Below are 22,165 nucleotides of genomic sequence, written 5' to 3' on the forward strand. Positions count from 1 at the left end.
CCTCTTTGCACCCTCCCATTAGGTGTTTATATACATTGGTGAGATGCCCTGAGCCTTCTCTTCTCCAGGCTGAACAGTCCTAGCTCTCCCAGCCTTTCCCCTTAAGACAGATGCTCCAGTCCATCACATTTGTGGCCCTTCACTGGACTCTCTCCAGCGTGTCCATGTCTCTCTTGTGCTGGGGAGCCCAGAACTTGACACAGTGCTCCAGGTATGGCCTCACCAGTGCTGAGTAAAGGTAGGTCATTAAAGTCATCAATCCCTAAGAAAGGCATATACGCCCCAACACTTACCTACATTTCTTCATTTACATCAAATGCTCCGTTACCAGGTACTGCTGTACCTGTGAATTTCCTCTTAACTGAAAATACTCACTGGCATGCGTTCAAAAAAATACCTGTACTGACAGGAAGAATAGAACATAGCCATCCACCGCAGGTCCTCCTCTGCAGATCTCAACTGCTTCCCCTAACATTGACTGAAGACTCATAGAAACTTCCTAAGTACCCATGATGTAGCTTCAATGTCAGTAGGTCAAAAATGGATAGAATCAAGAAACGGATAAAGAAGAAAATGTGCAACATTTATTACACTCTGTAATGAACATAGGGACATAAAATTTATAAAATTAGATCACATCTTCAAAGTAATAATAAAAATATATAAACAGCAATGGTTGCTTGTTACAATAACCAACAGCCCACAAGAAGTTAAAAAACAGTTTACTATAAATCAATTCCTTCATAAAAAAATAAGCTACTTTTAAAAAATTACTTCATAAGAAGGGAGTGGTATACAAACTGAAAAATTATTGCAGCATATCCTTATAATTTGTACAAAGAAAAGTCTGTTGGCAAAATGAAACTAAGCTGAAAAAGCTTTGAATGATGAGCATCCTCACATTTGTTAAAAGGCATTTTCTAAACTCAGCTGGCATCCTTCTAATTACAGAAAGGAGTTTCTGCCTTGTTAAAAGAGATTCATGTTTCTAAACACAATTTAATTAGAAGTACTTTATGCTTCTGGTTATCCAGCCACAGGAAAAAAATAATTGAGAATGTACCTTTAATGCCTTGTTATTGAAGTAAGAATATGACTTAGTTTCTTCTTGCAAGGTACATTTGGCCTGGATGTTTGTTGCTTTTTATCCTAAATGCCTTGCAAAACAATCTGAACCAACCTCTATTTACAGAGAGTTTGCACCATGATATTTTTGTTTACTATAAAGTAAAGTGAACCTCCTTCCTGCCTTTTCCCTTACCCATACTGGCCCAGATTACTAAGTGCTGTGGGAGGAGAGCGCTCTGATGCAGAGACACAGGCACGTGAACAAGCAGCTGGGCACTGCGAGCATCCCACAGTCATGCCTACAAGGAATTCAACAAGGAGGCTCAGAGAAGCCACCTCGCAGTGGCTACTGTTGGTCTCTTTGTATCTTTTGCTGTGGACACCTGAGCCCTTGAGGGGGCTGGAAGAGAATGCCACAAGAGTTCTTAAAATTGTATCCAGCATCAATTTCCTTCTGCCTGTGTAAACATCACAAGATTCAATACTGGGATTAAAGGCTTCTGTTACAGTACGCATTGGCATTGAAAGCAAACCTTTAAGATAGCGAGAAACTCTTCTTGTGGAACAGAGTAGGCTCTCACTGAGGTTATCAGGTTCAAGTATATAAAATGTAAAGATCTGCTCCTCTTTACACAGATGGTATTCTTTTTATCGTATGATGAAAAGTCAGTCAAAATGGTGTAAGGAACGAGGAGTCAATCGTGTTTTATCTTCAGTCAGCATGCAGCAGAGAGTGTACGTAACTTTCCACCAACAACATGCAGATTTGGAAATGTGAAGACAAATACCCCAAAGTCACATTCTTCCTTAGGCTGTGACTTTCATAATAAAAAAGTTTTAAGTGTTTATCACACTGCCAGTCCCATATATGAATTTTATTTTCTTAGAAGTTATACTGTTCCCTTTTCTAGCGTTTCTTCTGACACTTTATTGCCTGAATTATTGTCATCATTAGAATAATTCCCTGAATCTCGACTGCTCTGCTTAGAATGTTTGTAGTCTTTAAAATCAATTTGATTTACTTCTTCTGTAATGTTAGTCTCGATTATAAAACAATTTTCTATTTGTTCTTCAGTAGTTGACAGATAAGGACTGATAAAGACCTGTTCTCCAAAACCCTGCAAAAAGAGAAGCAGAAAAGAAAGAGATGAACATTTGTACATAATACCTAAATAATGATTTTGCTTAACACCACAGCCGCACAAATTTGGTTTATTGTATTCAGTAGCATCATGACGTTTTCTACTTAAAATACGCCATCTGTTTCCCTAAGTTCACAAACTTAAAGTTAGGATCAAGTTTAGTTGCATTCATGTAACCGAACACTAAAGAATGGCTCTAACATTAATCTTAACTCTTTTGCTATGCTCATAGTTGTCAATTGTCTAGAGAATAGCAGTATTTCATTGATTACAGCCTTATGACGCCACAGAAGAACTAAAGGAATATCTTCATTTGGAACACTTTCAAAGATCATGTGTAGCATGGGGATGACAGGTGTGTTTGCAAAGTCAACAAATTATGACCAGTTATAAAGCAAGGTTTGAAAGAAGAAACAGAAAGTCAGCTGCTGCAGCAGGATACCAAGCCTTATGAAGCTCTCAGCAGGGCACCACTGACTATCCTACATACATTAAATCTGTTCTCTGGAATGGTCATTTATATCAAATCTATCACAACAGGTTCGAAATATGCATTGCATTAATTATGCTATCAGTATTCTACTGAACAAACCAGCTAAAATGCCGCCTTACAAATAAATTAAATTCAGATTAGCCCTTGTAACCTACGAGACTGGTTTTAAATGAGAACTTTATTCAATAAGCTTTCTATACTACACATCCTAAAAGCTTCAGTGAGAAAGTAACACAGAAGGCTGCACACTGCTCAAAATCAATGAGAGACACAAAAGAACACACAGTGAAAAGCAACTTTTGCTACATTTCAAAATATACCTACACTTGCCTGTTGCCCTGTTCATTCCAGAACAGGATCCCTTCTAAGTACTACCTGTGCCAAACTGAGCTGGAAATGGGACAACATCTGCTCTTTTTCAGACCATCCAGGCTGCTAGGTCAGTAGAAGGTAGAAGCATTTGCTGCCTGCTACACCAAAATTTCCTCTAAAGACTGGGCTTGCAGTTTTGCCTCCTCTAGGTTTGTAAAGGATGGCAAAAAGGCAAGAGCATGCTCTTCCAGATAACACAATGAGAAAATATCTCTGGTCTCATGTAGCAGGACAAAAGCACATTATCACATTAGGTAGACATGCACACTCTCTGGAACGAAGGATAGTTACCAACACTTTTGCACAGACAGAAGAAAAAAGTTAAAATACTTGTTAATCACAGATTTCTAGAAATTGATGCTACCCGTTTTTTTCATAGGAATTCCTGTACTTTGTTAAAACCCACACAATTAATCTTGGCATACCCATTAGGCCACAAGATAACAGACAAACCCTTTTTCATAATATTTTCTGTTTATTTTTCTAAAAATATACGTTTAATAAATGAGAAAAAAAAATCTTATCTTACCTCTATGTTCAAAGGAGGCTGGCATGATGGAAAAAACACGTATTTGATTTTATTGTAGGCTTGATACAGGGCAAAACTAAGCAGTGCAGCCACAAGCAAGACAACAACCAGGGCAGTTACAAATGTTGCTAAAACAATCAGAGGTAAAATTTTATCTAAAAAGTGAATAAAACCAATTCAGTTTAGGTAGTCATAAACTACAAAGATTAAAGAACAGATTATCTCCAAATTTGCTAATATTATTTATCATAAAGTTTTGCATTTCTACAGTACTATACCCAGCCACGATGATCGTTACAAAAATTATGCCATTTCAGTAACTTAGATAATTTTTATTAAAAATGCATCACAAAATATTTGTCTAGTGTAAGAACAGAGGCATTTGCAGACAGGATCAGAATGAAGATCTGCGTATTCCCAGTTATACGCCACTATTTGATACCAGGACAAAAAGGCTGCACACTGAAAGCTACCATGAAACACTTGATGAATTGTGCTATTGCTTGTGTACAGTGTCTAACCCCAAGGAACACAATATATAATTAATAGAGCTCTTTCCTTTAAAACTGCAGTGATATAGAAGTAGGAATACCTACAGGCTATGGAGTAAGAATGGGCAATTACTACAGTGAAGTAAGTTACTACAACCTGGAGAAGAGAAGGCTCCAGGGAGACCTCTTATTGCAGCCTTTCAATATTTAAAAGGGGCTTGTAAGAAAGACAGACACTTTTAACCAAAGCATTTAGTGACAGGACAAAGTAATGGTATTAAACTGCAAGACTGTAGGTTTAGACTGGACACAAGGAAGAAATTTTTTACTGTGAGGGTGATGACGCACTGTAACAGGTTGCCCAGAGAACCTGTTCATGCCCTGTGACTGAAAGCGTTCAAGGCCAGGTTGGATGAGGCTTTGAGCAACCCGATCTAGTATCCCTGCCCATGGCAGGGGGATTGGAACTGGATGATTTTTAAGGTGCCTTCCAACCCAAAACATTCTGGCAGTTTATGGTCCTGCATTCCTGTATTAACCCAGGAACTGTGGAAAACCTTCTACCAGACTAGGCTCAGTTCCATGACTTAAGGTTGGGACCTTACAGCAGAAGGAGCTTACATGATGGAATCCAGCTTTTGATAGTAAATTACTGTAGTCAAAGAAACCTTCTTTCTGAATCACCATAAGCTATTCAGTGCTTAAGTTCAAAAGCCTTGCAGGCCTCCTTCTGCCTTCTTCCCTTCTTTATTCTCTGGCACAATCCCTAACAAACAAACTGAAGGGAGTTCAAACATACTAAAAATAAAACATGCCAGAAAACACTTTAAAAATAATCAAGATGAGACAATAAGGTCTTTTTATCTCTATTTCCAGTTAGTATGAATGATCAAAAAAATCAAAGACTTCCAAATTGGGATATTAGAACATATGGGAAGCATAGGGAAATCATCTGTACAACTGCGTCTCTCAATACAGTCTCTTGAATGCACTGCTTGGTCCCAACAGGCTCATTAAAACAGACGGATATGGAGAAGACTAATAACTAACTAGTAAAATAGATTGAAGAATGTATCTTATGAAGCTAAAAAAAGGTAACATTTCTTTCTTGTTAGGTTTGATAAAGAGAAAGCAGTGAGGACTACAATATAAACAAATCATAAGAGCTGAAGATGTGAGAAAGTTGCATTACTATCATTAGGTTTTCTTAACTTTAAATCAGTTTGCATATCCAGTAATTGTTCTAGTGTTACAGCCTGTTAATAGAAGATAATTGGCCAGATTACATTCAACAGGTAGCATACTCTTATGTTCTCAGTGATTGTAATCCATTTACAGATGTATTCTCCTTTTGCATAAAAGTGAGCTTCCAGCTATGAGTCCAATGATTTGTCTCCTCACACTTTAGCAGAGGATTTTTAAAAATAATTAACAGAAGAATTAAGACAATTTCCAGAAGAAAATATTCTTGAAAACACAGCATTTAGTGATTCCTTGCACCCTACTAAAAACATCTTAAAAGTACTGAGAATTAAGGCTTGACTATTAAGAAGTCACTGTACAGACCTAAGTTTAATTCACAATCCTGATAATGATTAACCTGAGATGATTTCTAAACTGAGTTGTGTTGCGGAATAACCAGAATGTAACTTTGACCAGGTCAGAACAGAAGCAGTTCATTAGTTTAGTTACGGAGAGAACACAGAGCAGCAATGACTGACTGCTGATATGGATCTCTGCCCAACTAGGTGTTAACTCTGCGAGGCCATTAAGTCATGCTGCAAACATATTTTAACTAGTCAGACTTGTAAATGAACGGTTAACAATTTTACTTCCAGAGGTATAAGAATTCCCAAGCTCTTCTTACCTCCAGGTGTTTTGATGCATTCCTCTTTACTGAAAGGACTGCTTTTGTTGTAAGCTTTTGAGAATGCTTGTACTTTTACACAGTACAAAGTCAAGGATGTTAGATTAGGGACTGTCCCTATCGTCTGTTTTGTCTCTTTCATTTGGATTCCTTCCTGAAAAGGAAAAATTGGAAGAATAAGATGCATATAAATAGTAGAAACATTTCTAGAACCCTGGCCTCTGATGAAGTAGTAATTCTGTAAGAAGTCTGACACCATTCTGCACTTGGATTAAATAAAATAAAATAAACCACGTAACTGTCTCCTACACAAGAACATTCAGGAAATACCTACAGGCAACAACCACTGCTTTCACTCTACCGAAGTTTTACAGTTCAAAGCTATGTGCAAAATGAAACTTCTTCCTGTTGCAGTTTTTCTTCTCTTCTCCAATGCATTTACACATACACATTTACAAATTACAGTAAAATATTTTATTATAACCAGAATTGACAGAATAGGGAAAGAGACATTAAATATGTGAGATAAAAGCATGCAAGACTGCATGGTTTTATGATACATATAGCTATGAAACTGCAAATACAGAAAGAAAAGAATTTGAGAGGCTAGAAGCTACATGAATTAAGACAGTGCACAGGATCATACAATAAGACAGCCAGCATCATAAGAACCCTATAACCTCTATTCAGAAGTGAGCCATTTTGTAGCCTGAACACAACTTGGTGCAATTCTACAAATCATCACATATAGCTACATAAATGGAAAAAGGGTAAAATCTCATTTACTTTATTATAAAAGTAATTTTGACCAGATTTTTTAAGGAATGTTTAAGAAGAAGAAAAAATTGATTACATGACTGATACATAGTATATGGGACTCTTTTGAAAATAAGCTTTTTGAGAAGTCCAACCCAGTTTTTAAGTCACAACAAATTTTTTGTACTGTTTCAAGCATTTAACAAGTTCATACCGCATTATGTGATGAATTCTTCCAATACAGAACCCGGTAAGACAAATCATAATGTTGCCTCATGACCTCTCCCTGAGATCCTGGAGGAGAAATCTGGATATGGAGCAAAGCATCACTGATGTCCAACTTTATACTAGGAGGGCCAATTTCATCTTGAGACATTAAAAAAAAAATAAATTAAAAATAAGGCTGAAAGAATACAAATAAAAATATTGCATAAAATACTGTAATTAAAATCTACAACAATTTTTAAGGAACATATACTTCGAAGCCTAACTTGACTAATAGCTTTATTCAGATTCTTGAGTCCTGAGAAATATTTCAAGACTTTTCCTATGTTCATGTGCTGCTTCTGCAAATTTCAGTGACGTGAAATACACAGACAGTGGAATTAACACTGCAAGTCAAAGCGAAACCATTGACCTCATCGGGATAGGGACCCTCTTTTTCATGTATACCCTCTTTCACAGTTATAATGTAGCAGAAAAGTGAGAAGCATAACAGGTTTGATTTTTTTATTGCTGAATTATTTACCTACATCACCATAATCTTACTAAAGAATTATGTATAATTGCCAAGAGCAGGGACAAGGGACAGCTGAAATACAGAACAGCTATTGATTCCTACTTCAATATGGAAGGCAATGGAATATTATCCTACATATGTGATAAACTTCAAGAAATGTTTATGATTGATAACTTTTTTTGACATCAAACATTTTAGCAAGCTCTCATTTTTCACAAAATTCAAAAAAAGTGCAAAAAAAGATAAAAATTACTGTAATTTCACTCTGGAGAGTGTTACAACTTTTGACTTAAAAGTCACTATCATTGAAGACTGCATTCTCATGAAGCTCTTCAGGGTTGTATGTCAATACAATATCTATCGCTTCAGCACAAAATTCAGGGGTGCACTGTACAAGGCTAGAGAGAACAAGGAGAGGCAAAGCAGAGGCAGATTCTAAAATTATTTGACTTTGGCATAGTTTTTCTCTGCTCTCTGTCAATGGCAAAAGTCCAACTAGGGGTATTTCTAGTGCAATCTCACACCATGATTAACGTAGTATACAGTGAGATTATAAGGTGTCATACAATGCTTTGCAATTTAATTTTGTAAAGCAAATACGACTCTAAATATAGTGAAATACTGGCTGCACTGAATAGACAAGACCATGGAAAAACCCCTGGTTAAGTTGACAAAGCCAGAACCGGAACAGTTTCTGTAGGGGAACAATGTATTCAGTTTCATTCATTTAGCAAATAACAGCACGAGGCACAAGTTTGCTGAGAAATTAAAATTTAAGAAAGTACATTTTCTTACTTGTTATCAGAGGATCTACTTTTATTTCTTTAGACAAACAAGATTTATTATATTCGCCCATGGCCTGCACACGGAGGTAAATTATAGAAACAGCAGTGATGACAGATGAGAAATTGCATTGTGTATCAGTGATGTTTTCACATCCAGGCACATTGAGCCACTTCACTGAGTGATCATCGTAAAGCATCTTTAGATACGCACTGCAAGAGATATTTTAATAGTTTTTGATATGAGATCCTTGAACTCTTAAAAAAATAAGCATATTCACTTGTGCTAACTTTTTTTGTATTTTTGGATGAATGGGCATCTTAGAAGTTTCTCATATTTGGAATACTTTTTTTTTCTTTTGTAACTGAAACAATGAAGTTAACTGGGTCAGAAAATACAAATTAGTGTTTCAAACAAGGCTCAACAGAAAAACTATATATCTGTTTTAGAAATTTCTAAAAAATCCAAATTAAGACTTTTCATATAGTTCTATTAAGTTGCTAATTTTTCTGTCATGCCAACAGAATTCCAAAAGAATGCTAGAGGTATCTCTCCTCTTCATTTAGACGCTGGCCACAATATTTATGCAACAATCAGATATTAAGATAGAGGCTTATAGACGTGATGGGGTTTTTTGCCATGTTGGGATCTGATCAGAAGTAATCAAATATGCTGACAATTGAAACCTGGAACATCTGCATTTTTGCTTGTCATTTAAATTTCTTCATATTCAAAAGATATGAAGCGATGCAAACTTCACATCTTTTAAAAATATTACTTAGCATATATTTAGCAGTCAATCCTATCACGTATTTAAAACTCTTAAAAGAAGCTTAGTATGGTGAAATTCTAGAATATGATGTTATATGCAATCCTTTTAAAAGCCACACTGTCTCCAGTCATACTGGTACTGAGGTACCCAATGTTTCAATGAATACACTAAGCGACTTTTGCTATGTATTTCACTTTAACTTCTCGTAACTCTTTGCAAAATACAATGGGTGGCATTTGGAATGACATAAACTGTTTAAACAGAGATATGGAAATTGTTTAACTCACAAGAGATACTGTACATTGTAGCTGACGTGTTGTTTATATTGATTATTCCAATGCAGATGAAATTCCATATTCAAAGCAAAAACCCTCAAATTTGTTGCACAGAGTAGGTCATTCACTGCTCAAAATGAACAGAAAAGGAAATCCACAGTTACTGAAAAGCTTTATGTTATATACAGCAATTTCCCACTGAATGAGCATTTCTGATGTAAATGGTCACGGTACACTTTCATTAATTAAAAATATTTGTCTGTTTTCATTATAAAGATGGCAAATCAAAGTCTGAGATATATACAGCATATTAAGCCTTAAGTAAAAAAATAGTTAAATTCAGAAAAAAAAGGTACAGAAACAGTGAGAATAGTAGAAATTAACTGGTTCAGCAGTAATGTAACAAGAAAAATGTGTAAACATAAACATAAAGTAATTTTGATGTACCATCCGTTCAATCTAATGTTTGACTTCCTACATTTCCATGCTGTTATTTCTTTCCCAACAGTTTAAACAGAAGTAATCATTTTAAGATACAACAATTTTACTCCATACCTTTACGGGTAGTTTTTATACAATGAGTGGGACTGAATAAGCCTTGCGACTCCAGAGGAATAATTGCTTGAACTTTCAAACAATAGGTAGTGTCTGGTGCAAGATCATCAATTATCTGCACAGGAACAATTCTTTGACTTCTGAACTATAAGAAACAATTGGAAACAATATATGAAAATAACTGTTCCTCCTGAAAAGCTGATTTGTGAAAGTATTTTTTCTTCCCAGGTTTCAGCCTATTTATAGAATATGCCACTAAAAATGCTAATTTAGGGAATAAATGACAATATATGAGCTGGATAAGTGTAAAGGGAAGTTTCCAACTTAGCCATGTGATTGAGAAGAAGGAACATGTCATGCTCCTTTAATGCACAAAAGTGGGGAGGGATTGCAGCACTGCTCTATATGACCAATAACTCGCCACACAATTATTCAGGCACATACTCGGAATAGAAATAGTACACTTCCATCCCTCCATTCATTGAACGAACACCTCCTGCTGCCTCCCTGCTTTTGGTTTACCAGACTTTTCAATGACCGATCTTTGTTCATAGCTTGTCTTTAACTTAAAGCCTTCTTCCCCCTCTGACGCATAATAATTATGTACCTATTAAATTCCTACCTTATTCTAACTGGCACCTGTTGCCTAAAAGGATGAAAAAAAAAGAGACACCTTGGTCTTTATTGAATAGCTATATCTGCTGTGCAAGACACATTACGCCTTGGAAACTAGTTCACAGTTACAGGACCTCAAAAGAATCCCTAAAAAACCCAAACCTAGAGAATAAACCCAAAGAACCTAGTTAATGACACAGGACACTGTTCTGACACCTGCAGTTAAGCTAAATATATATGGTCTCAGTAAGATCCAGCTAGCCTCTTACCTCTCCCCTATACTATGCTTTACTGTAAACAATTCTTCCCACTGCCTTGAACTTCCCCTCCTTGTTCCTGCTGGCTAAGGGTGGGTCCTGCTCCAGCATCTCAACATCTAAGATGGTTTCACCTCCTTCCTCATGCATAGGAAAGCGGCTCCAGCATTTAACAGAAATGCAAAACTCTTATCACAAAATACCTAACACAATCCTCTAGTAAAAACAAAACAATCAAGAAAATACCTCCTCCCAGCTTTTAAATTGCATAGCAACAGTTTGTCCTGGTTCAGGCTGGGAAAGGGTTAATTTCCTGGGTTTAGTGGGCAAAGAGTTAATTTTCACAAGAAGCTGGGGATGGACACAGGCAGGCAGCTGACCCAAACTGTCCAAGGGATATTCAATACCCTGATGACAAGCTCAGCATATAATGGGGGTACTTAGCAGGGGTATGGTTTTTGAACTCGATTCATAGTGCTGAGGCGTTTCACAGCTGGGTTTTGCAGCGGCTTAGGTGTGCGGCTGCAGGGCATGGCTGGGGGCTTTGAGATCATAAACATGGGTGGTCATCAGTTCCTGGGCAGTGAGCAATTTTCCAGTGTCGCTCAGTCATTTTGTATGTTCTTTTACTGTTTTAATTATTGTCGTATTTTCTCTTCCTTTGCGGCTCTGTTAAACTTTTTTTATCCCAACCCACGGGTTGTACCTTTTCATTTCTATTTCTCATCTCATCCCACAGGGTGGGGGTGGGGGAAAGATAAGTGAGTGAGTGGCCACTGTGGTTCTTTGTCACCAGCTTGGGGCTAAACCACAACACAGTTATACACAGGTACATCACTAAATAATTCCATTTCAGAGCATTAAGCAAATACGTCTCTGTAGGTAGGGTGCATCTCTGACAGTTATGCTAAGGTTAAAAAAGTTAGAAAAAAGTGATCAAACCTCTGCATTTGATGAATTTTCCCAGATAACTAGATTATAATTAAAAATTAGATCGTTTATCCACATTTTTTGGTCCTGATTTGCTTCTGGAGAAGAAACTTTAATTTTTATGACTCCATTTGTAGACTGCAACTCTATTCCTGGGGGACCAATCTGAGCTGCAAATATTAAACAAAAAAGTAGTCAAGCATGACTATTTAAAGAAAAAAAAACACCAAAAAAGTAATTTACATTAATAAAACCAGAGTAACTACATATAATATCTTATTTTTAATTCTTTTGAGGCAGTAACAAGTTCACACTAATAGGATCTTAGTTTTCATGAATCTTAGGCAGTTATCTAACAGAAATCTACCTCAACAGCCAACATCATTACCTGGTTCTAAAAGCAGTAGAGTTAAAATACAATATTACTAGTGAATGTTTTCCAGAATCTGCAGTGAAAATCAGTATAAGTTATTCTAAAACAAGGAACCTAGATTGAACAAATCAATTCAATAGCGAGGGAAGGCTTTAGTACCACACTATACTATAACATTTTGAAATGATTCATGGAGCTCATACCTATAAAACAAGGAATCATTTCAAAAATGCTAGACCATGGAGATACTTCTTCCCTTCTTTTAGCCCTTATACGCAAATGATGTATATCATCGTATTTGGTTATTGCTGAGGAAAAGTCACATTCTGTGTGAGTAACATTTTGACACCCACGCAACTCCTTCCATTCTGTTTCACTTGGCTCAAAATCTTCAAACCTGCAAGAAAGAAAACACCCCAAAATAAAACCAATACACAATTTAAGTCTTGAGATTCTTCTTCCTTTTCTTCTTACTGCTAATGTCACACCATTTAATGTTGTTTTATCACCAGAATCAGTGTAATTAGCATTATCTACTTAGTTATCCGGAATTCATATGACAATTTAATTAAGTAATTTAACCTATTAATTTATTCTTATTACCAAAGGTTAACTATGAGTCTGCAAAGTATGATGACAGTTTGCTTTATTCTCCATGTAAACACACAGTGTCAGGAAACAGCATCGAAGAACTGTCAAAATCTGGAATCACATCCTTAGTACACAGTCCTAGCCTGGCAAGTATTTTATAATTCATTGGAAGAAATTTAAAAGTCATGATGGCAAGAAGTGTTTAAAAGAGCATAAGATCACACCCCCCATACTCCCCAGTTTTAACATTAGCAAGGAATGTAGATTAGAGGAAAAGAAAAACACAAGGGAGAAAACTGGAGTTGAGCAAAAGTGTTGGAATAATTAGCTCCACAGAGGCTATTTTTCTTCCATGTTAAGAGACACCCATACCTTATTTAAGAAAGAGACATTTCATATAGAGATCAAAAACGTTCTGGCCAAAAAGACCAGGCACAGACTTGAGGTAGTAATTGTTTATCCTCAACTCTTATCTTTCAGATCAGTATTATGTTTTTTTAAATAAAGAAGGCAAGCTATATTTAGGTTTGTGGGTTTTTTTGGGTTTTTTTTTTGTTGTTTGTGGTTGTTTTTTTTTTAATTCCAAAATCATACATTAGGAAATCTTAAAACCAAGAACTTAAGTGATTTTGTCTTACAAGTGTTTTTTTAAAATATTTACTTTTCCAGCACCTGAAGGGGCTACAAGAAAGCTGGAGAGGGACTTTTTACAAAGGCTTGTAGTGATAGGATGAGGGGCAATGGCTACAAGCTGGAGAGGGGCAGATTTAGACTAGACATAAGGAGGAATTTCTTCACAATGAGGGTGTTGAGACATCCTTGGAGGTGTTCAAGGCCAGGCTGGATGAGGCCTTGGGCAGCCTGATCTTGTGGGAGGTGTCCCTGCCCATGGCAGGGGGGTTGGAACTAGATTATCTTTAAGGTCGCTCCCAACCCTAACTATTCTACGATTCTATGATTCTACTTGGCAGGGAAGTGCTACAAAATACCAAATGTATATCTATATGCATACATAAATATTGGTATATGTAACAATTGAAAGCAAACATTTCAGAACAAATATTAAATGGTTTCATCTGGTGATTAAAATTTCCAGATGAGAAATCTTGATTCATAAACACTGACAAATGATTCAAAACTACACTGAAAATTCTCCCAAATTCTATGTGCATGGACACACGAAGCATAATTAAAAAAAACAAAGAAACACCAAAACAGAGATTAAATAAAACCAAATACTATTTTTCTAAGTGTACCAGTTAATCTTCTCAAAGAACCACTCTAGTGATAAGCATCGCTATGAAGTGTGTTCTGTATTTAGAACATGTCACTATCAGTCAACAAAATAATACTGCATATTGAACAGTCAAACGAAGGACACTACTATTAGTATTCCACTTTATTTCAAGACTTAATTTTCCTGGACTCTACTTTCTGGATTTCAAAAAGTCTCTAGAAGTTTTACATGGCAGTATCAAGAAGCATAATAATTAATTAATATGCTCTTCTACATAAATAAGTGTCAGACAGTTCTGGCTCAGAATAAAGTTACTACTTACCACCGGTATTCTGCTGAAAATGTCACATCAGTATCATTCCCAGTGTAGTTCCACCTTAGAGTGAAATTTGTATTTACAGCATAGACTTGAATATCCTGTGGACTCTTCAGATTAGTTTGGCCTACAAGAAAGTAACATAAAGGTATATATAAAGATTGGGATAAATAGTTTGTTCATAACTTAAGAACAACTTAGTTTTGTTAAAAAAGAGGTAGAGTTCTGGTGAAATGAAATAACAATAAACATAAGACTTAGGAAAACCCCATGCTACTGAAACAGCACTTCAATACATAGCTCAGGAGCTGCGCATCAGGTAGCTCCTTTGCCTATTTGACTACACGGTTATTCCCTCTGTGCTTAAGGTCTTTCTCTGCACAAACCTTCAAAAAGAAGTATATACAGTTGTAATATTCAAGGCCTGTGTTCACTCTCATAGGTCGATCGTAAGCCTAAATGCTTTTATATCAGTATTTTATTGCTTGGATCCAACATTTGGGTCTCGGCTGCAAAGTGGTAAGGACTGACTAAATATTGTCATTTCACAGTTGCAGAACAGACTGAGCATGGCAGGTTTGATGTCACATGTTACTGTCATAAATTCAACATATCAAACAGAGTTCCCTTGCAGTCAGGCTTTACCACATAGCAGGATCTTGTATCTTGCTCATGGTAATCTCCTCTGTTTTCTTTTACACAAAAAGCAGTGCGTAAAATGACTGACGGAGGGCAAGGGCTAAGTCTCAAGATGCACATAAGAATTCCCACAACATCAAGGAAAGGACCAGACCGCAAGAAAGCTTAAGAGGCAGATTCCAAACAGGAGGAAAGTGTGCACACTAGAATCATCTGCAGGATAGCTCTCTTTCCTCTTTATTTTCCACCTCTCAAAATAGTTAATTAAAAAACCCCAAGAAACCCCAATTGCCCCATAATTACCCTATATTCCACCTCCAAGAGAAGACTTCTTTACCGTAAACTTTAAGATATGCAGAATCCTAAGTGCCCCACTCAGTATTTAATTCAGGCATCAGAGGACAGATGACAGTAACAAAGAATTATTCTGATACTTGCAAAAACTGAAATTTATCTGGCTATTTATAAGGCACATTTTGCTTTGAATTATTTCACAGCAGCCTGTGGCACTGCTTCAAAGCAGCAAGGCTATGGAGTTACAAGGGCTGAAAGTTTGGTCTCAGAAGTTTTTGAGTACTAGAAACTAAACGAAGATTGTGGCTTGCTGAGCAAAGGGGAACAGCGTGAAGGCACAGGGAATACACATGAAGTGAGGAAACCTCAAGCAGAGGTCACTGAAATGACATCAAAACCACCAACTAAGCCGCCATACCCAGATTTACAGAGGTTGAACTTCAAAGTCCTTCTGCCTGGTATCCTATGCCAGGTATCTTTGACAACCCAGGCTCCGTACAATTCAGGCAGTGCATACCTCTGTCCTGTGACTAAGAATGCACTTCCAACTTGTAACATGTCAGAGAAACAAAATAATCAAAGTAATAAAAAAGATAAACCACCACAAACCTCTCTGACTTGACTTTCCTATTTTAACCAGTTGTGTGTTACACTGTTAACCACTCCCCAATGGCTACAACTTCTAAAAACCTGCATTAGTGATCATCAGTCTGAAATTGCTTTTTGATGTCAGTCTAATATTTGATTACATTTGGAAGAAAACAGAACAAATACATCCTACTGCACCCTGGCAAAAAGTCTGCACATCAAACAAGTTATCCTATGAATATGAATATAGATAAGAATATATTCTTATCCTATAGAATTAATTGTGGAAATAAATTCTATAGTGGAATCCATGAGGTTTTATTGAATTATTTTCATTTCTAGTTTTGTGCTTTCAGGAGTTACTGCCAGAAGTCAGTAGTCTGTGGATACCACTTGAACTTTATTCTCCAAAATGACTTTGCAGACCTCCGTTTCTTGATCGCTCTTCCATGCACGTTTCCTTTTTATAAAGAAGGCTTGGTCATCATGTAAAACACAAAATAGTTTTTGCAATGAATAGCAACTCTAAAATGAAATTCATAGACTTATGAGTCTATAAGTCTATGAGTCTATGAATCTGAAAAGGGCAGAGAAGGGTGACAAGGATAATCCCAGGTATGGAACAGCTTCTGTACTGGGAGGAATAGGACTGTGACTCTGCAGCCTGAAAAGGAGATGGATGAGAGACTATGATAGATTTACAGTCACCTAATGAGTGGCAGGGGGAATGCAAGCAGCAAAAGATTGTTTGCTGTCTCTTTAACACAAAGACAGAAGCATCCCTCTGTTCTAAGCAAACAAATTAAACTGCCAGTTCATTGAAGGCTTAGTCAATATGCGGAATTCCTTCTCTGAGGACTCTGTGAATGCTCAACTCTTGCCTGGCTTATGAACTCAGAATCAAATACAGATCTAAACACTATAGATCGCTGTAACACTACACTGTGAAGTGTCGTCATATGCTTGCATTTTTATTCTTTACTACTCTACTGCAACTGCTGCTGCGGATGAACGCTGGACTTCATCCAGCCTTTTGGCTTCATCTGGTATAAAACATAACTGAAAAAAAACTTTCTTTAGAGAAGTCCTGCTGTTTCCACCACCACATCACCTGTTTTTATAGGCCCCTGATCTCCTGAAATATTTCACTATCCTTACCATTAGAGATAAGGGGAAGCTTTCTGTAAACTAAAGATAAAGAACTCCCAAATCAGATTTCCTAGTAGATTCTATTGCAGGTCTAGATCTTTGCAGAACAGATCCAAGTTTCCTTAAAGCAAGGATGCTTGCTTAGTTGTCACTCATAGTTCACAGACAACAAAGGGTTTACAGACTGCAAAACCCGGAGTTTAACCTATGACTCCTCTAAGCACATGTACCTTTTGTCTGTGGATGTCACAGCACTCTATTCTTTACACCAGACTTTTACGCATTTGAAAACTAGGTTGAACATGACTAACAGTGAAGAGAAAACTGAATGGCAGCAACAAATCTTTTAGTTTTCCTTTCAAGTCAAATTTTCTAGCTTGCTGAAAGACTTTCATTGTTATCTCTTCCATTCTCTCCATGGCTGAATTTGATTGAAACACCATGCCTCAGACATTCACAATATTACAGCTGAAATGAATAAATGGAGACAAGCCACAAGACTTAACCTTTTCATTCTAATTAGCACTGCTATACCCCAACACTTTTGGGGGTTTCTGCCGCATAGAACTTAAACTTCTACACATAAATTACAAGGCACAGTAATGTTATACATATTTTTTTTCTAAAATTGATATATGGACAAATAGAGGATGATAAACAATGGACTAAGTACAAAGCTCTGCTCACTTCCTGTTTCAACACCACTGTACTTTTTGCTGAAATATTTCTCCAGTTTGTCATGATACTTCTTAATTCTAATCTTACTCTTCAAGAACTGTGAGCTCTTCCCATTCAGTTCTAAGCAGATTTAATAAGCTTATGCTGCTCTATCATACAGATCATTGGTAGGTCCCCACTTGATACATCTTTCCCTCTTGACAGCAAACCGTAATTTTGATGAGATGGAAAAATAATACTGAAGCAGTCTAACACAAATTATTTTCTGCAGTTTGCTTAAGAGATGAGTGCACAATATATATTGAAAAACAATACTAAGCCAAAATACGTGCCATCAGAGTTCCTGTATCCATACAGCTTTCTATTTTAGAATAGCAGAAATTCAGGCTGATTTAACATGATACTTATTCTTAATAATACAGACATAGGTAATCCACCTATCCTTTCACTCCCTATTTTTAATAAGTGTTTTCTTCTCTAAATCAGTTTCTTAAATGCCAATGAACAGCAATCCAGGAAAGAAAGAGTAACATTTAATTACCAGAGAAATATTGTGATTTAGCTAGAAATCAGATAAGCAAAGTAGTATCTAAAAGTCAAGGCTTCTTCCTGGTTACTAATGATTAAACTAAATGATTGAAAGATAGACATTTAAATTAATTCATGTTTCTTCACTCGAAAGCACGGTAACACTTTGGTGCTGAGGACATTATAAGAGATTAGATTATTATGGAAAAAAGAGAGTAAAGACAAGAAAAGCTTTTAGAACAATTGCCTACCTTCATTCCCCCATCAAATTTTAATGAACTCAGATACTAACACCAAACTGTTCTCACAAATATCACTACTTAATTTACATTGATACTTTCAATAAATGAGAGTTGAAAACAATAACGATTACATAATATTAGGGAAAAAACCAAAGCAATTCAACAACAGAAGAAAGTAGTCTTAGCAAGACCGAAATATACCCCTCTCAGAACACAGTGAAGGTGAAATCCCATTAAGAGCAGCACCACAATGGTTCGCTGCCTGTCATATGAAGTGTCTGGAAGAACTGGTGGGTGGAACTCAGCCTTTCAGCATAGCAAGGAAAGGAGGCCTGTTATATGAGATACTAAAAAAAAAAAAAAAAAAGCCACAGCCAAGCAGACAGCAAATATGACAGGCTGAGAGTCCGGGTTGTTGAGCCTGGAGAAGAGAAGGCTCTGGGGAGACCTTACAGCTACCTTAGTGTACTGTAAGGGGCTGCAGGAAAGCTGGGGAGGGGCTCTGGATCAGGGAGTGCAGGGGCAGGACAAGGGCGAGCAGTTTTAAACTGAAAGAGGGGAGATGTAGATTAGATCTTAGGAACAAATGTCTTCCTGTTAGAGTGGTGAGGCACTGGAGCAGTTTGCCCAGGGAAGTTGTGGATGTTCCATCCCTGGATGTTCAATCCCTGTTCAATGTCAGGTTGGATGAGGCTTTGAGCAACCCGATCCAGTGGGAGGTGTTCCTGCTCATGACAGAGGGACTGGAACTGGATGATGATCTTTAAGATGCCTTCTGACCCAAGCCATTCTATGATTCCATAACCTTTAGTGGTTTCATGGGCAGAAAGGTGCGCTACAGAACTGGAGAGAAATACAATTCACAGACAGCAAGCAAGCCTGCAGCAGATGAGACGAAGACAACTGCTTCACTGCAGAAAAAAATCTCTGGCACCTGATGGAAGCTGAGACCCGTGTACCCCTACAGACACCCCTGCCCAGTCCCCGAGGCCTGGATGCCTTTGCATCCCCACAGTGGGCTCCATGACCACACTCCCCACTCACGGCACTGTGGGATGGGTGGGATGCAAGTTGCAGTACCTGCAGCTGCACGCCTTGGCGTGACAGAGTAGACACTGGGAAGAAATTCTTCTCGATGAAGGTGGTGAGACATCAGCATAGGTTGCCCAGAAAAGTTGTGACTGTCCCACAGAATCACGGAATAGTTTGGGTGGGAAGGGACCTTAAAGCCCATCAAGTTACAACTCCTCTGCTATGAGCAGGGATGCGTCTCACCAGACCAGGCTGCCCAAGGCCCCATCCAACCTGGCCTTGAACACCTACAGGGATGGGGCATCCACAGCTTCCCTGGGCAACCTGTGCCAGTGCCTCACCACCCACATGGGCAAGAAATTCCTCCTTATGTCTAGTCTAAATCTGCCCCTCTCCGGTTTATACCCATTGCCCCTCATCCTATCCCCACAAGCCTCTGTGAACAGTCTCTCTCCAGCTTTCCTGCAACCCCTTCAGGCACTGGAAGGCCGCTGTAAGATCTCCTCTGAGCCTTCTCCAGGCTGTACAACCCCAACTTTAACTCTCACCATCACTGGAGGTGTTCAAGGCCAGGTTGGGTGGGGCCTTGAGCAGCCTGATCTGCTGGGAGGTGTCCCTGCTTATGGCAGAGGGGTCGGAACTGGATGGGCTTTAAGGTCCCTCCCAACCCAAAGCGTTCCGTGACGCCGCAATGCAGCGACACCATGATGTCGCGATGTCGCGATGCCGCGACCCACCTGCGTATGACCCGGGCAGCCCGGCGAGGATGCAGAAGACACAGAGGACACAGAGCAGACAGACCGCCGCCGCCCGCCCCATCCCCACCGGCCGCCGCTGTCGGAAGCGCTGGGGCCGCGGGGCGGGTCTCGGGGCGCCCCGCCTCTTCCCTGCCGGCGAGGGCGCGGCCGGGGGCGGGGGGACTGCGGGGGGAGACGGGGCGAGGCCGGGTGTCCTTCGGCACCGGGGAGATAAGGAGCTGTGGAGCGGGGCCAGAGGAGGCTGTGGAGATGATCTGAGGGCTGGAGCAGCTCTGTTGGGAGAGTGGGAGGTGTCCCTGCCCATGGCAGCGGGGTTGGAACTGGGTGGGCTTTAAGGTCCCTTCCAACCCAAACTATTCTATGATTCTATCTTTCTGTGATCAGCCTGGAGAAGGCTCCGGGGAGACCTCAGAGCAGCTTCCCAGTACTGAAAGGGCTACAGGAAAGCTGTGGAGGGGCTCGTGATCAATGACTGCAGGGGTAGGATGAGGGGGAACAGAGTTAAGCTGAAAAAGGGGACATTTAGATTAGATGTTGGGAAGAAATGTGTTCCTGTGAGGGTGCTGAGGCACTGGCACAGGTTGCCCAGGGAAGCTGTGGCTGCCCCATCCCTGGAGGTGTTCAAGGCCAGGTTGGATGAGGCCTTGGGTAGCCTGATTTAATGGGAGGTGTCCCTGCTCATGGCAGGGGGTTAGAGCTGGATAGTCTTTAAGGTCCCTTTCTTCTCAATGCATTCTGTGGTTCTATAAGGGCACGTGTTCCAATGTTCTGACATACACAGGCTTTCAGCAGCCTGATCCAGTGGAAGATGTCGCTGCCCGTGGCAGGAGAGTTGGACTAGGTGACCTGTAAAGATCCCTTCCTACTCAAAGTATTCTGTGATCCTATAATGTCCTGTGTTCCCAGGTTCTGACACACACATGCACACCTCTCACTCTGAGAGAGAGTGGTGGGTTGGGGGCACCCAGTGCTGCCCAATGCAGCTGTTGGGCCAGTGCTGTTTACAGCTGCTCACCTGGCACAGGGACTTGGCACTCATGGTGAGCTGAAGCAGCAGCAGTGAGGCTCAGCCCCAGTGCACAGGCAGAAGGAGTGGTGGACTGTGCTAACCTGCCTGTGCCTCCCAGGTGGGTGTAGGGAGTCTCCCCGAGAAGGTCACTTTATATGCTGTAAGCAGAACTGTATCGTGATCTGCACACAGCATCCGCTGCATTCCTGGATGTGGACTAAGTAATGCAAGCTGATTTATGTCACCAGCAGCCTGGTGCTGGCAGGGTGGGTGCTTGGTGGGTGATCTTTAAGGTCCCTTCCAACCCAAACTGTTCTATGATTCTGGTTCCTGCAGGCCCAGGAGGACTGCGGTCCACCAGAGCAGGGGTTGGTGGTTGTGCAACTCTTGCATGCTGTCTTCAACAGTGCTTGCGTTTCCTCCTTTACTTTGGCCCTTGTTCAGCTTACCACTATTCCAACCCAGCCCATTAATGTCAATAGAGCCATTTCACACAGTTCACACACAAAAAATGCCCCATTCTGACTAGAAGATGCATTGGGACATAGAGAGGGAACATATTTCCTCTCATTCAATAGTCAGGGTGCTTGCCTCGGGAAGGGTAAATGTTTGTTCTTGGTGCAGTCTGCCCTAGTTCTTGAATATTTAAATGAAAAATACAGTGAGTATTAAGTGCAGTATGCATGCTACAGTTGACACAGGGCTTATACCCAGCTCACATTTTGCAGACAGAACATCTGATCTTATGACCAAAGAGGTCATCTTCTCTTTTTCTGTTTCATGTTTTTCATGAGATTGCCCAGCTGCAATGGTTGGGAGGGTAGAGGTAAAGGTTCACCCTTCACTTCTTACCCCCTGAAAGCCACAAACTCCTAAGTGGTTGTAGCAATGTATTCAGAGATGAGGATTTGAAACTCTGATAGGCAACGGTCTTTGCCCTCTACATCCTAGGTGTTCTAAACATTGCGGTTTTTTGTTGCTTGAGGGCATACAATCCTTCCAGCCCTTCTTCTGGATTAAAGTCTTCCTAGCTGCTGTTGATGCCTCTTCTGCTATGAGGTGCTACACATACTCTGGAGTATGTTTA

The 22,165-nt window shown here is 39.2% G+C and overlaps 1 protein-coding gene across 3 annotated transcripts; it reads right to left on the reverse strand.

Annotated features, from left to right (window-relative positions):
- Window positions 1–562: 562 nt before the first annotated feature.
- On the reverse strand, window positions 563–20,181 carry IFNAR1 (interferon alpha and beta receptor subunit 1). 3 transcript variants are annotated; one of them, XM_054055436.1, is made up of 11 exons: window positions 20,049–20,181; window positions 14,168–14,288; window positions 12,221–12,414; window positions 11,657–11,814; window positions 9,843–9,987; window positions 9,300–9,414; window positions 8,253–8,452; window positions 6,933–7,084; window positions 5,963–6,116; window positions 3,605–3,732; window positions 563–2,186 (listed from the first exon to the last, which is right to left on the reverse strand). In XM_054055436.1, exons 1-11 carry the CDS (start codon window positions 20,128–20,130, stop codon window positions 1,959–1,961), a joined length of 1,677 nt encoding a protein of 558 aa, XP_053911411.1. In that variant the 5' UTR covers window positions 20,131–20,181; the 3' UTR covers window positions 563–1,958. The 3 variants fall into 3 exon arrangements, with proteins under 3 accessions (XP_053911411.1, XP_053911404.1, XP_053911415.1); XM_054055429.1 differs by having other exon boundaries at window positions 3,605–3,759; XM_054055440.1 differs by having other exon boundaries at window positions 1,989–2,186; window positions 3,605–3,622.
- Window positions 20,182–22,165: the final 1,984 nt, after the last annotated feature.

This window comes from Cuculus canorus, chromosome 1 (genome assembly GCF_017976375.1).
Source record: "Cuculus canorus isolate bCucCan1 chromosome 1, bCucCan1.pri, whole genome shotgun sequence".
Lineage (NCBI taxonomy): Eukaryota > Metazoa > Chordata > Aves > Cuculiformes > Cuculidae > Cuculus > Cuculus canorus.